The following is a 13738-nucleotide window of genomic DNA, read 5'->3' as shown; positions in this document are numbered from 1 at the left end:
TCTTCTAATCATTTGAAAGTGGAATTGACTGTATAACATTTTTTTTTAATTTTGCACCAATCACAGTTTCAACAACATCTATTATGCATGGCTGTATTTGAGTCTTGGCAATTTTATGTGCCTTCTCAATTTTAGCCACATGATAACTAACTTGAAGTGACATTTGGAATGCTTTTTCATTATTGCTGGTACCAGCTTCAAACGATAAACTTGCCTTGCTTCTGTTTAATTCGTCCAATTTTCGTTTGAAGAGTTCGTTTCATATTGATCTTAGAAGGGAAGGGAACCAAAGTTCGTTTGGAAAAGTCCATCTTGCATAATAGGGTGGTAGGTTGTTCAGGTTAGGCGAGAGCTCAAAAATTAGTTTCTGCATCAGTGCACCCCCGTTATTCGAAATGAAACTGACCAATCAGCAATCAAGTCTGTTTCACTGATAGAATTTGAGTCTTAATTTTAGTAGTTCTCATTGTCAGCACCAGTTCTTTGTACATTAATTCCACCTAAAATTGAATATTTACTAAAATTAAAATTATTAATTGTTAATTTTATATAAACTCCTAAAAGTCCTAAATTAGATTTTATAAAGTTCTATATCTCTCTCTTTTAGCACCTAGTTCCCTAGTTATTAGACAAATGAATAGATAGAGGGGGATAGTAAGTTTAGAATAATGTTAGGGGGAGGATATGAGGTAAATAAAGAGGGACCTAAGGATAGGAAAGGAGAGGATAACTATATGAAATTATAGACTTTAGGAATAAGAAGGCTAGGAAACAGTAAGAAGGAATAAGATGTGGGGAAGAGTAGGTGAGAAATAGGATAGAGTAGAGAAAGGAGGCGAAAGGTGTACAATATAACATGTTTTTAACTCATACGGCAAGGAAATATTGATGGTGTAAATGTAAACAAGGGAATGGTGGCACCCTGTACAAATGGTGAAGGAAGCTGAAGACAATAAATATATCATATCATTATATGAAATCTGTGAACTTAGGATTCTGTTGCTGTGATTCCCATTCTTGCTTTTAATTGATATGTGTGAATTTTGATAGATGAATTTGTTTGGAGTTGGATCTTTTATTTAGTAAAAAATTCCAAGAGTAAATATACTTTGAAGATTTTAAAATTATTAATTATACGAATGAACGTGTTATATATATCATTGAAACTTTGGATTCCTCGACATGCTTTATGTATAGAGTTGTCCTTTGTGGTATAATGCTTGCATCTGGACTTGCTGGTTTGTTTCCAGCCAAGTACAGAAGATATCCTGAGCATAACTTCCATTCATATGAGGAAATAAAGTTGCTGACATCATGTAATAGCTTATTAAAGATCCCTTCGTTAATAATAATTAAAGATGAATAAGGCAAAATTAAATTCAGACTACCCATTACTCTGTTTACAATACATATTTGTTAATAGATGTCTCCTCAATAGTGATTGGAGAGATCTCTGGTGGAGAAGAGTGGAAATAATTATTCATCCTGCTGATTGGTCATCTGTAATGATCCTGTCGAAATACTCGTGTTTTGTGCGATATATTCTTTATAGATTATGTGAAGTTTCACTTATATTTTTTATTAGAAACATAAACATGATTTGCAGAGTTTGATAACTGTTGCAGTTCATGATTTCGAAGGATGAACAAGGCAGCTTTTACCAAAGATCACCCTCAATCTTTCCGATTTACTTAAAACAGACAGTCACTTTTCATGCTTATACTGTTACTGAGCTCTAGCTTTCCTTCATAAATAATAATGGAATCATAGCTGGCAACATGTGCTTGATTTTTCACGTAATTTCTGTGAAATGAAAACTGTGATGCTTGGATCTTTTAAAAGTATAAAATATTAATTTTATATTTGCTGTGACTTAAATAATACATAATAGTTTAATGATGTTTATACATTTTTTTTTTTGTGTTCATCTATGTTACTGAGGGAAAAGCATTTTTTCTACATAAACGTCATCCTTGAATGATATGCTTCCAAATAAAGTGTAATATTCCATTATTTAAAATTATATCTGGAATATTTTATGTAAAATAAATTAAATTATCTGATAATGAATTTGATCTTTGAAATGTTGTATCTCACCTCTGAATTTAGGTAAAATTCCTGAAGAGAAATTTTAAATTTTTTCGGGCTTATAGTTTTATAGGAACAGATATTACAAACTGTGGTTGAAGTGGGAATGAAGGAAAAACTCTTTACAACGTTACATTATAATTTATAAGAGCTGTATCCTGCATCTTAACATTTCTAATGAATATATAAGAAACTCTCAGCATTTCAAAAGTTAAGTGTACCTTCGTCTTCAAATCTGAGAAGAGTATTGTAATATTTGGATAATTTATTACAGATGACTCAATTCATGTGACTCCTATTTGTAGCGATTTTAAGAGAGATACCCTTCTAACTCTTTTGTTCACCTGAAGACGAGGTAGATACAACTTTCGAAGTTACGAGCATTTCATATATAGAAAAAGAACAAGGTACACTACTACTCCCTCATGTTACATCCAATGATCTTAAAACAGTATTTCTCGAAACAGTAATTTTTTAGTTATACACTAAAATTGTCTTCTTTACTTCAGGTGACCTTTCATGTGGCTACACTAATGCCAACTAAAGAGAGTGATCCTTCATGTAATGGGAAGAAGTTGCATATTGGTAATGATTATGTTACTATTGTTTACAATGAGAGTGGTGAAGAGTATAATATACAGACTGTGAAGGTAAGTTGTGATATACGATTGTAAGAATAAGTTTAGAATTTATGAAATTTGATCCTTTCCTGTATAGTTACACATGAATATCAAACAGGGGAGAGGAAAATTGTTGAAATATTGGGGAGAGATGCTTCTGTCGACAAAGTTGAGTGTTGTGCTGCAAGCTGGAAATCTCTAACATATAAACCAACTTTTCATAGTTTCATAACAATAAATACAAAGTGCAACTGATTGCAAATCGAAAAGAAAATAGAATGTTGATAGGTCGAAAAGAGTCCATATTAAACCAGTTTTAAACAAACTTGAACTCTCTGAAGCTCGAACAGGCTTGTCAATCCAACCATGCACTTATTATTATTATTATTATTATTATTATTATTATTATTATTATTATTATTATTATTATTATTGTTGTTGTTGTCGTCGTCGTCGTCGTCGTCGTCGTCGTCGTCGTCGTCCTCAGGCAGCTTTCATGTAGTGGTTTTCCTCATATTTCTGTATAAGGTCTACCACTACATTTATTTATATTTGTTACATAAGCACTATACATCCACTGCATTATATATTAATAAAAGGGAATGTGTCGCAAAAACGACCAAATATTTTATATGATAATACTCTATACAAGTTAAAGTTGGTTATTTGATCTGTTTGAATTTAAACAACATAAACACAACAGCATTGAACAGAGCTGAATGATGGTTTATCAAGTGACAGAGCTTAGTGCAACATTTTTGTGCTACTTCAGAAATATTTATGTTTCATATCAATATGTTTCAGAACTATTCCGAGCAGAGAACTATTCTTGTAGCAGTTTATATTTGAAAGAAATATTCCGTTTTGGAAAGCATATTCAGATCTCTGAAAAAGTAAGAATACTAAATTTTGATGACGAAAATTCATCATGGATTTATGACTGTCTTTTCCTTGGTCTCGCAATACATACTTTTCTTTATGAAACTTGAGGAAGACTAAAACATATCAAATTGACTCTAGGCATTTAGATTGGTTTAAAATAATAATTCGAAATGATTTCTTCTTCTTCTTCCTCTTCCGCTTCCAGAACTTGGTTTGGGATCTTACTGCCTATTTCAGGTTCAGAATTGATCTCTCTTCAAAATAAAGTGTGACCAACAAAAGTAAATGTTCACATATTTCGTAATATGATCTTAAGTTTTTATGGAGACAGAGAGAACCCATTTTCGATGCCATTTCATGTTTAAATAAATGCCCCCCCCCCTCCGTCCCTTAGAGCTAACCTAGCTCATAAGTAGAGTTGTTATGGTGATTTCTCTTGACCGTACACACCAGTTCTTATTTTTCTCCCTTTATATATATTTTATTTTCTCTCTCTCTCTCTCTAACCGTCATTTAATGGCTCTTTTAATATTAAAGAAGAAATAATTAATTAATTGTTTTGTTTTATCTTTTAATTATGTAAAACAAGCTTAATTTAAAGAATATCCCATGAAGCTCTCACAGTAGATGCACACTTGTCTTCTTGAATCTTAGAGCGTGTATCTGCAGCACTTCGTGTTTTTTAACCATTCTTTCATATAATTATGGTTCTGGATTCCAGCGCTGTAGGGTGAACCATTTATATATTTTATGAACATCAAAGAAGATATGTTAGTAACAGCAAGATATGATCTAAGATCAATACAGATTTCCATGTACAAAATATAGGGTGGAAGTGGAATAATTGTGAAAATTTGAACAGCATAATCCTTGGGTAGAATACAAAAGAAAATGCAAATAACATTTTGTGATTAAGTGCATGATCACTGAGATAAATAGGCCGAAAATCTTTGCAAGGTGGCAACAGTGCACAGATAAATGCACCCCTCTGAGCTCCGTCTCCCATAGCAGTGATCTAACTACCAGACTGGAATGTAAACAAACTGCACAGTCAGACTCAATCCCCTTCAACTCCGTCTCCAGTAGCAGTGATCTAACTAGCTGTCTGAGATGTAAACAAACTGCACAATCAGACTCACCTCTCTCAACTCCGTCTCCAGTAGCAGTGATCTAACTAGCTGACTAGTATGTAAACAAACTGCACAGCAGTCAGACTCACCAATCTCAACTCGTCTCCAGTAGCAGTGATCTAACCAGCTGACTGGGATGTAAACAAACTGCACAGTCAGACTCACCCCTCTCAACTCGTCTCCAGTAGCAGTGATCTAACCAGCTGACTATGATGTAAACAAACTGCACAGTCAGACTCAATACCCTTCAACTCTGTCTCCAGTAGCAGTGATCTAACTAGCTGTCTGAGATGTAAACAAACTGCACAATCAGACTCACCCCTCTCAACTCCGTCTCCAGTAGCAGTGATCTAACTAGCTGACTGGGATGTAAACAAACTGCACAGTCAGACTAACCCCTCTCAACTCATCTCCAGTAGCAGTGATCTAACTAGCTGACTGGTATCTATACAAACTGCACAGCAATCAGACTTACCCCTCTCAACTCGTCTCCAGTAGCAGTGATCTGACTAGCTGACTGGTATATAAACAAACTGCACAGCAGTCAGACTCACCTCTCTCAACTCGTCTCCAGTAGCAGTGATCTAACTAGCTGACTGGTGTGTAAACAAACTGCACAGCAGTCAGACTCACCCCTCTCAACTCGTCTCCAGTAGCAGTGATCTAACCAGCTGACTGGGATGTAAACAAACTGCACAGTCAGACTCACCCCTCTCAACTCGTCTCCAGTGGCAGTGATCTAACCAGCTGACTGGGATGTAAACAAACAGCACAATCAGACTCACCCCTCTCAACTCGTCTCCAGTGGCAGTGATCTAACCAGCTGACTGGGATGTAAACAAACTGCACAGTCAGACTCACCCCTCTCAACTCGTCTCCAGTGGCAGTGATCTAACCAGCTGACTGGGATGTAAACAAACTGCACAGTCAGACTCACACCTCTCAACTCGTCTCCAGTAGCAGTGATCTAACCAGCTGACTGGGATGTAAACAAACTGCACAGTCAGACTCACCCCTCTCAACTCGTCTCCAGTAACAGTGATCTAACCAGCTGACTGGGATGTAAACAAACTGCACAGTCAGACTCACCCCCCTCAACTCGTCTTCAATAGCAGTGATCTAACTAGCTGACTGGGATGTAAACAAACTGCACAATCAGACTCACCCCTCTCAACTCCGTCTCCAGTAGCAGTGATCTAACTAGCTGACTGGTATGTAAACAAACTGCACAGTCAGACTCACCCCTCTCAACTCGTCTCCAGTATCAGTGATCTAACTAGCTGACTGGTATGTAAACAAACTGCACAGTCAGACTCATCCCTCTCAACTCCGTCTCTAGTAGCAGTGATCTAACTAGCTGACTGTGATGTAAACAAACTGCACAGCCAGACTCACCCCTCTCAACTCGTCTCCAGTAGCAGTGATCTAACCAACTGACTGGTATGTAAACAATCTGCACTGTCAGACTCACCCCTCTCAACTCGTCTCCAGTAGCAGTGATCTAACTAGCTGACTGTATGTAAACAATCTGCACAGTCAGACTCACCCCTCTCAACTCGTCTCCAGTAGCAGTGATCTAACCAGCTGACTGGGATGTAAACAAACTGCACAGCAGTAAGACTCACCCCTCTCAACTCGTCTCCAGTAGCAGTGATCTAACCAGCTGACTGGTATGTAAACAATCTGCACAGTTAGACTCACCCCTCTCAACTCGTCTCCAGTAGCAGTGATCTAACCAGCTGACTGGTATGTAAACAATCTGCACAGTCAGACTCACCTCTCTCAACTCGTCTCCAGTAGCAGTGATCTAACCAGCTGACTGGTATGTAAACAAATTGCACAGTCAGACTCACCCCTCTCAACTCCGTCTCCAGTAGCAGTGATCTAACTAGTTGACTGTGATGTAAACAAACTGCACAGTGAGACTCACCCCTCTCAACTCCGTCTCCAGTAGAAGTGATCAAATAGCTGACTGGAATGTAAACAAATGATTACCACGTCACTGTCTCAGATGTGAACATGTTAAATGATATGAAACAATGCTCATGACGCAAACAAAGAAATAAAATAAAATTAAATACACTTAATAACAAACATTAATATAACTACGAATCGACACAAGGTATGCTCGGAATTAGTAGAATGTGTTTCAACTTACCTTCTGGTTTAAAACCTGCTTATCACAGGAGATGTTGAAAATAAAAACCATTCGCCTGGATGCATTCTCCAGCCCATCATATCCAATTTTCACGCACTCTCGCAAATACACCATCATTGTTTCTAATGTCCTCAGCAGCTTGCAGAAACGAAGGTGAAGCTTTTTCTTTTTCATTGTTTCTAATGTCCTCAGCAGCTTGCAGAAACGAAGGTGAAGCTTTTTCTTCGGTAGCTATTTCGCCCTTATAAACTCGACTCATGTCACCCCACAGATAAAAGTCTAATGGGTTTAGTTCAGATGATCAAGCAGGCCATGGTATGTGTTCAAAATAGTCAATCCACCGGTTTGGAAATATCCTGTCTAAATGCGTATGCACTGCATGCGTAATATGAGCTGGTGCACCATCATGAAGAAACCACATATGTCTCCTCGTCTGGTAAGGCAAAAGACCTGTAAATTATGTTTCAAGAAACACTTGTATCTCCTACCCATCAATCGGGGTGGAAGGATGAAAGGTCCAATCAGAAAATCGCCTGTTATACATTTATACATTTAGTGAGAATCTGTGTTGCAAATGTGATTGCCATATCGTATGTGGATTCCCGAATGTATAAGTGTTCGTATTATGGAAGTTCATAATACCCTGTCACGTGAAACAGGCTTCATTGGTCACCAGGACATTGTCTAAGAAATCTGGATCCTGCATACACTGTTATTTAGCCACTCACAAAATAACACACGTTACTGGTAATCATTAGGAGAAGGACACTGAACACTTATGTGATATGAATGCAGTAATTGTTCCTTAAAAGTTCGTGATACACCAACTTCACGACCAATATCATGGTTACTACATCCTGGATTTTGTTCCATCAAATTCAGCATGTCTTGTTTATTTACAATTTCATTAGGTCACGTAGAACCGCGATTACAACACTGAGGTAGATATTACGCTTCCTGTGTCATGAACATGCTGACACATTGCCGTAAAGGTATATGCATTTGGAATATTCCTACCAGGAAATCTTGCTTCATACAGTCATCGAGCTTCACGACTATTGCAATGTGACTCTCCATAAATGAGTATCATGTCAAGATATACCTGGTTTGTAAATTTGGCCATTTTAAAATGCAGAAAACAACAAACCTGCAAGTTTGTGCACATAAGATGTACTGAATGTAAACACACGTACAATCTCTCAAGTAAGCTGAGTACTAAACCCAGGGCTTGTGACTTGGCTGTACTAGGCGAAGGGATGCGACATTCAGAATGATTGTATGTAATTTGCACGAAAATCAATTGTATTGCAAAACTGCAAAGGAATAAACCATTCCTAATTGATTTCTTTCATTATCTCAGTACAAATTAGAATAGTACGAATAATACTTGAGTAAAGCAGGCTTAAACATTTCAGGCAAAAAAAAGAAGATCCCCCTACTTTCATTCATTATTCTGGTTCTGGTACAAATCCAGACTTATTACTAGTAACATCAGATATCCATCACGAAACCAAGAAAAAAATAATTGAAGACCCTGGATCTGGCCATAGAGTCATCATTGCTTCTATCCATCTCCACCAAAACCGAAGAAAACAACCCTACAATAATAAAACAACATGGAACTTTAAGAAAGCGAATTGAAAACCATTTACAACAGAACTCGACGAACACCTCAAGCTCAACACACCACTAATGGAAAATACAAACTCAGATAGATTGAACAAATATTTCTGTGAATCTCTTCTTAAAATTGCAAAAAAGCACATTCCACGAGGTAAACCAAATAAAATACACCCCATTCTGGACAGAAAACCTGAATTTATTGAAACAAGATAGAGATAAAGCAAGAACCAAAGCAGAACATAGCAAAACACCAGAAGATACTCAAGATTGGAGGAAGAAGACTGCCATTCTTAAAAAAGCAATCATAACAGCAAAAAAGAACAGTTTCAATAAATTTATTGAAAATATTAATTACAGAACCGATAGCACTAAAACATATAAATTTCTGAAGAATATTTCCAATACCCAAGAAAATACTAGCCAACCTATTATTCATAATAACAAAACACTAACAGATAGTAGAGATATAGCAAACGCATTTAATAAACACTACTCAAACTCTCACAGATTACATCCCAATATCAAAAAAACTGACAACTTTATCAAAAGAGAATTACATAAAAATAATAATAACAATATTACTAGTACAAAACCTGAAATATTTCATCAAAATTTTACTTCCAGAGAATTAACTCTAGCTATACAAAATTTAAAAACCAAGAAATCTCCTGGCCCCGACAACATTCATTCCGAATTTTTTAAACATCTGGGGGAAAAAGCCAAGTCTGTACTTTTATCCCTTTTCACTTTATCATGGAACACCTCAATTCCTGCAGCTTGGAAAAAAGCAATCATTGTACCAATTCACAAAAAAGGGAAACCTGCTCATGATGTTAATAGTTATCGACCAATAGCACTGTTAAGCATGATAGCAAAAACCATGGAGTCCATGATCTCCAACAGATTAACATGGTATTTAGAATCCCAAAATCTTTTATTACCAAGACAAGCCGGTTTTCGACAACTTCATTCTACCAATGAACAAGTCATACGCCTCGGCCAAGAAATAAAAGACAGTTTTAACAAGAAAGAAGATACCTTGGCAATATTTATTGACTTTCAGTTAGCATATGACTCTGTTTGGAGAAATAAATTATTACTAAAACTCCAGAAATTGGATATCTCCAGCAATATGTTCAGAATTCCTTAGTCAAAGATTCATTGCCACTAAATTCAATAATTCACTTTCTACTTACAGACAAACATATCGAGGTCTACCTCAGGGCGCTGTCCTCAGCACAACTTTATTCAATATTTATATAAATGACTTACCCTCCCTATTAGAAGAATCAAACATGAAAACAGCACTATTTGCAGATGATATAGTTTTGTGGACTTCCGGATCTTACAGACATAGAGACAAAATTCAAAATTCTGCTCTTAAAGCTCTAAATCAACTACATGAATGGAATATATCAAATTTGATGACACTCAATTTAAGCAAAAGTAACTACCAAATATTTTCACTCTGTAAAAAAGAAAGAGAATTCAATATCCAATACAATGGCCAACACCTTCCTAGGACTTATGAATCTAAATATCTTGGAGTTATTTTCGATAGTAAGTTAACATGGAGCAACCATTTGAAATACATTTCTGAAAAAGCTCGTAAAAGATTCTCCCTTGTAAAAAAGACTAGCAGGAAAGAAATGGGGATGCTGTAGGAATACTTTGAACACTACATACAAAATGTTTATACAGCCAGTGTTGACATACTGCGGAGAAATTTTAATTACTTCACCTTTCATAAACGACATAGAATATGTTCAAAACCAAGCTCTCAGGCTCATTAGTGGTGGAATCAAAACAACTCCAATAGATTCTATGAGGTTCCTCATTAATATTAACAGTATCAAAATGACAATAGAAGAAAAAGCACTGATTCAATATGAAAAACTTATCAGATTACCAGGAAACAATTGGCATTCATACAGTCCTCTCTGTAGATTGAAAAAGTTTCATATCCATTGTTCAAGAATTAAAACAGAAAATCAATATCCCTAATTTAAAAGAAAACTTACAAATTAAACCAAACCCTTTAACTCTATTAAATATAGAATATAATCTAAATTTAACAGAAGAAATACTGAAATCAGAAGTAAACACTGAAATACTGAAACAATTGTCTTTAGAGACAATTAATATTAGGTACCCTTCACAAAGCTGGCTTCATTTATACACCGACGGATCCTTGATCTCCAGAGAACAAGGTGCCGGTGCAGGTGTTACGTGCTGTCTCTTCTCACTTTATAGATCTCTTGGATATGGAACAAGTTTTGATGGTGAAATCATTGCAATAAGTGAATGTCTCAGGAATCTTCTATGCCACATCAATAAATTTAGGAATGCAGTTATATTGTCAGACTCCAAAGCAGCTATTCTATCAATAGTCTCTAAACACACACCTTCATCTCAAACAGCAGAAATAACTAAAATGCTCTTTCAATTAATATCACTCAATAAAAGAATTGTATTCCAATGGATACCATCCCATTGTGGAATCCTGGGAAACGAGAATGCGGATGCTTTAGCAAAGAAGGGCAGCACTGCTACTTACAGACCTGTTACTAAATCTACGTATTACTCTGTGAAGAGATTTATTAAATCTACATACTTAGACTTCAACAAACAAAATTTGATAACACAATCCCAAGGGAAAAAATGGAACTCTCTGCATCAAAATCCACAGTTAATTCCCGATTTACCACGAAAATCGTCTGTAGCTGCATTTAGATTGGCAACAGGCCGTGATTGTGTGGCTAAACACCTGCATAGAATTGGAATATATCAGTCCCCTAACTGCCCATTGTGCAACTCAAACCAAGAAATGGATTCGGAACACCTCAAAATCTGTGCTTCATTGGCTGGTCATGATAATATCTTTGAAAAATATTGGAGTGCAAGAGGTCAAATGACTTTATTGTCAAACGCCTGGCATTAGAAAACAACAACAACATTTCAGGCAAAAACTTTTTTTAAGTATTCACGTATGTATTTTGCATTTTCGTTTGTATTCTACCCAAGGAATAAGCTGTTGAAATTTGCACAATTATACCACAGTTTAGTATATACAGTTGCGAAGCTTGGGATGATTTTTTGCATTTCTCGCGATAGTTGCTAGCCTCTTGGAGTGCTGTGAGTACTAGGAACAATAGACTGTGTCACCGCCATCATGATTTAATATAGGCAGACCATGTGACTCGCTTAACCCGATCACCGAGGGTGGCGTTTCAATCATATAAATTAGTTGCAATGCATAAAGAATAATATATATTTCTCTAAAATGTAGTGTAATTGCATTAATAAATTTAAAACAATGATTATGAGACACTTCAGACATAATTCACTTGCGAGTTAAGGTGTAATATTATTTTTGGTGTGAAAATTACGTTGTTCGTATGTGTAATACCTGACTTTATTTGGATTAAATATTGCGAAATTCTTGTACATTCAATTATGCACGATTCAATAATTTGCAGTTGCACCACACAGATATTTTGATACATTGAAATTGTAGGTTATGTTTACTGTACCAATACTTCAGTATTCGCATTTATACATTGTAATTAAGTATAAAGTTACGTGTGATAACTTGTAAATGCAATTTGTCTCTATTTCAGTTATATTTATTTGTTTCTTACGGTACTCCAATCTGAAGTCTGATTAATGTACTATGTTAGTAGGCTAAACAAGCACAGAGGTAGTTCCTTTATACTCATACTCCTTGCATATACGGATCTGTGACAGGTTAGGTTTGGTTAGTTTTGGCTTTTATTATGTCTTGCTTATACGATCACCTGCACCTCCACAAAAAATCTGTTATAAATTCAACGATTTTCACTTCCGAAATCGCAGGAACTACCTCAACACTAGTTCCACCGCTTTATGAGTGCTGCCTTATTGGCCTTCAGACCCTTGACTATGTTGAAATACGGTAACCTCACAGCGCTATTACTAGAGCAACTAGATTTACAAAGTCTCCAATGCCCTGCCATTACATATGTAGGCCTATGTTTTGTCATGGAAATTATAGGTTATTATTTATATTCCTATATGCGCAATTATACATTATATTAAGCATAATGTCATGTATGATACGCCCCACATTCAATTTGTCTGTATTTTAATACTACAATCGAGTGCGTACTGAATTATTGTATTTATCTACTTCCTAAGAGACAAAGTAACACAATCGTATGTACACTAATTTCATAGGAGTGATATGGTAAATTTTCTATCTACAATTAAGGAAGGTAGATGTGCTAAATTAAAATCACAATATAAATTCTTTTTATTAAACCCCAAAATAGCTTCCATTCTAAACTTAAAATGTTGATGCGAATAGATGTAGATGTTAACATGTAAAATTCTCTTCACATTAAAATAACACAGTTTTATAATTATTTCTGCAACAAATTGTGCAATAAGAAGTAAACGGAACTTATGGACACATTACACTAAATAAAACTTATCAGTGATACGCAATAAAGTTATAATATAATATTTCACTGAGCTCCATACACTGAAATAGAAAACCCGAACATACATTATCGTCTGCTCGGGAAAGGGTCTGTGCTGAGGCGATAGTAGCGATCCTGGTGGTCAGCAACTATCTATGTTTGCATATGTATTAAGTATTGAGCTTCGCAACTGTATATACTAAACTGTGATTATACCACTTCCACCCTGTATATACCTGAGGGTGTACAAAACTTAGGCATCCATACGCCATATAGTGTCATATGGGCAAAATTTTCTCTTCCCCATATGATTCATTAAAAAATTGTAGGTTCCCATATGGCGTATGGTCCCACATGGTCTCCATGACATCACTGGTCTTAAGGATATTAAATACTCATCTCAATATCTAACAAGAATATAAACATTGGCAATAGCTGTAATTTTTTTAGTTCTTGTGCATGAAAATTTAACATACCGGTATTGGATAATTTTTCGTCAGTGGACTGAGTTTAGAATATTTAATATTACAGTATAATATACATGTTAACAGGCTAACAGATTCCTGTTTGTTCTAGTGCCAGTTCAACTACGCATGTGTGGTAATACAACCATTAGATCATAATACAAATCAGGTAACAGTGAAAACGCGAGAGGATTTGACAGAACATATTGGTCACAGTGAGCCCAAGATTGTATCAGATCAAAATCTAGCTATCTTAGCTAGACAACTAGCCCTGCATGCCAATGTAAGTAGCTGCAATACTTCGGTCTGTGAC

The 13738-nt window shown here is 35.9% G+C and overlaps 1 protein-coding gene across 1 annotated transcript in view; it reads left to right on the top strand.

Annotated features, from left to right (window-relative positions):
* Positions 1-13738, top strand: part of gig (TSC complex subunit tuberin) — a 133146-nt gene that overhangs the window by 118618 nt on the left and 790 nt on the right. The window contains exons 30-31 of the mRNA XM_069827254.1: positions 2598-2738; positions 13538-13708. Coding sequence (XP_069683355.1) covers positions 2598-2738; positions 13538-13708 — 312 coding nt within the window. The remainder of the gene's footprint in view (positions 1-2597; positions 2739-13537; positions 13709-13738) is intronic.

Source organism: Periplaneta americana, chromosome 1 (genome assembly GCF_040183065.1).
Source record: "Periplaneta americana isolate PAMFEO1 chromosome 1, P.americana_PAMFEO1_priV1, whole genome shotgun sequence".
Lineage (NCBI taxonomy): Eukaryota > Metazoa > Arthropoda > Insecta > Blattodea > Blattidae > Periplaneta > Periplaneta americana.
Note: the sequence above shows the minus strand (reverse complement) of the source record. Positions and strands in the feature narration are given on the sequence as shown.